Source organism: Ictidomys tridecemlineatus, chromosome 12 (assembly GCF_052094955.1).
Source record: "Ictidomys tridecemlineatus isolate mIctTri1 chromosome 12, mIctTri1.hap1, whole genome shotgun sequence".
Lineage (NCBI taxonomy): Eukaryota > Metazoa > Chordata > Mammalia > Rodentia > Sciuridae > Ictidomys > Ictidomys tridecemlineatus.
The window spans coordinates 61,281,539-61,282,215 of NC_135488.1; the positions used below are offsets into that span (position 1 = coordinate 61,281,539).

General features: G+C 50.7%; 1 protein-coding gene across 1 annotated transcript; it reads left to right on the forward strand.

Moving 5' to 3' along the window:
• Window positions 1-677, forward strand: LOC101969745 (N-acetyltransferase family 8 member 7-like). The gene is given in 2 exon segments (XM_013357156.2): window positions 1-166; window positions 169-677. Coding segments are annotated over 2 exon segments (675 nt in total).

A 677-nucleotide genomic window follows, 5' to 3' on the forward strand; every position in this document is an offset into this window, starting at 1 on the left:
ATGGCTCCTTATCACATCCGCAAATACCAAGAGAGTGATCACAAAAGGGTTCTGGCCCTGTTCTCCAGTGGGATGACTGAGCATATCCCCACCTCCTTCCACTACATGCTGATGCAGCCCCAAATCCTCTTGTTCTTATTTAGAGTGCCCCTCACCCTATTTCTGCTTACTGGCTCCTTATGGTCATGACCAGCTTTATCCTCTTGGCTTTCCTGTGGCTCCTGGCTATATACACCTGGAGGAAGTATATGATCATGTGTTTGTGCATAGACCTGGCTGACATCACCAACTCCTACATGAGTGCATGTGGATCCTGCTTCTGGGTAGCTGAGTCTGGGGGCCAGGTGGTGGGCATAGTGGGGGCTCTGCCAGTTAAGAATCCCCCCTTGCAGAAGAAGCAGTTGCAGCTATATCACCTCTCTATGGCCTTGGAGCACCGAGGTAAGGGGATAGGGAAAGCCCTGGTCAGGACAGTCCTCCAGTTTGCAGAGGTCCAGGGCTACAGTGAAATTGTTCTTAGCACCAGTATGCTGCAGTATGCTGCCCTGGCTCTGTACCAATGGATGGGCTTCCAAAAGACAGGCCAATCCTTCTTCACTAGGATTTCAAGGCTAAGGAATACTCCTATGATTCATTTAAGGTACCGCCTCCCTTGTGCTCAAGAAGGGAGCCTGTGA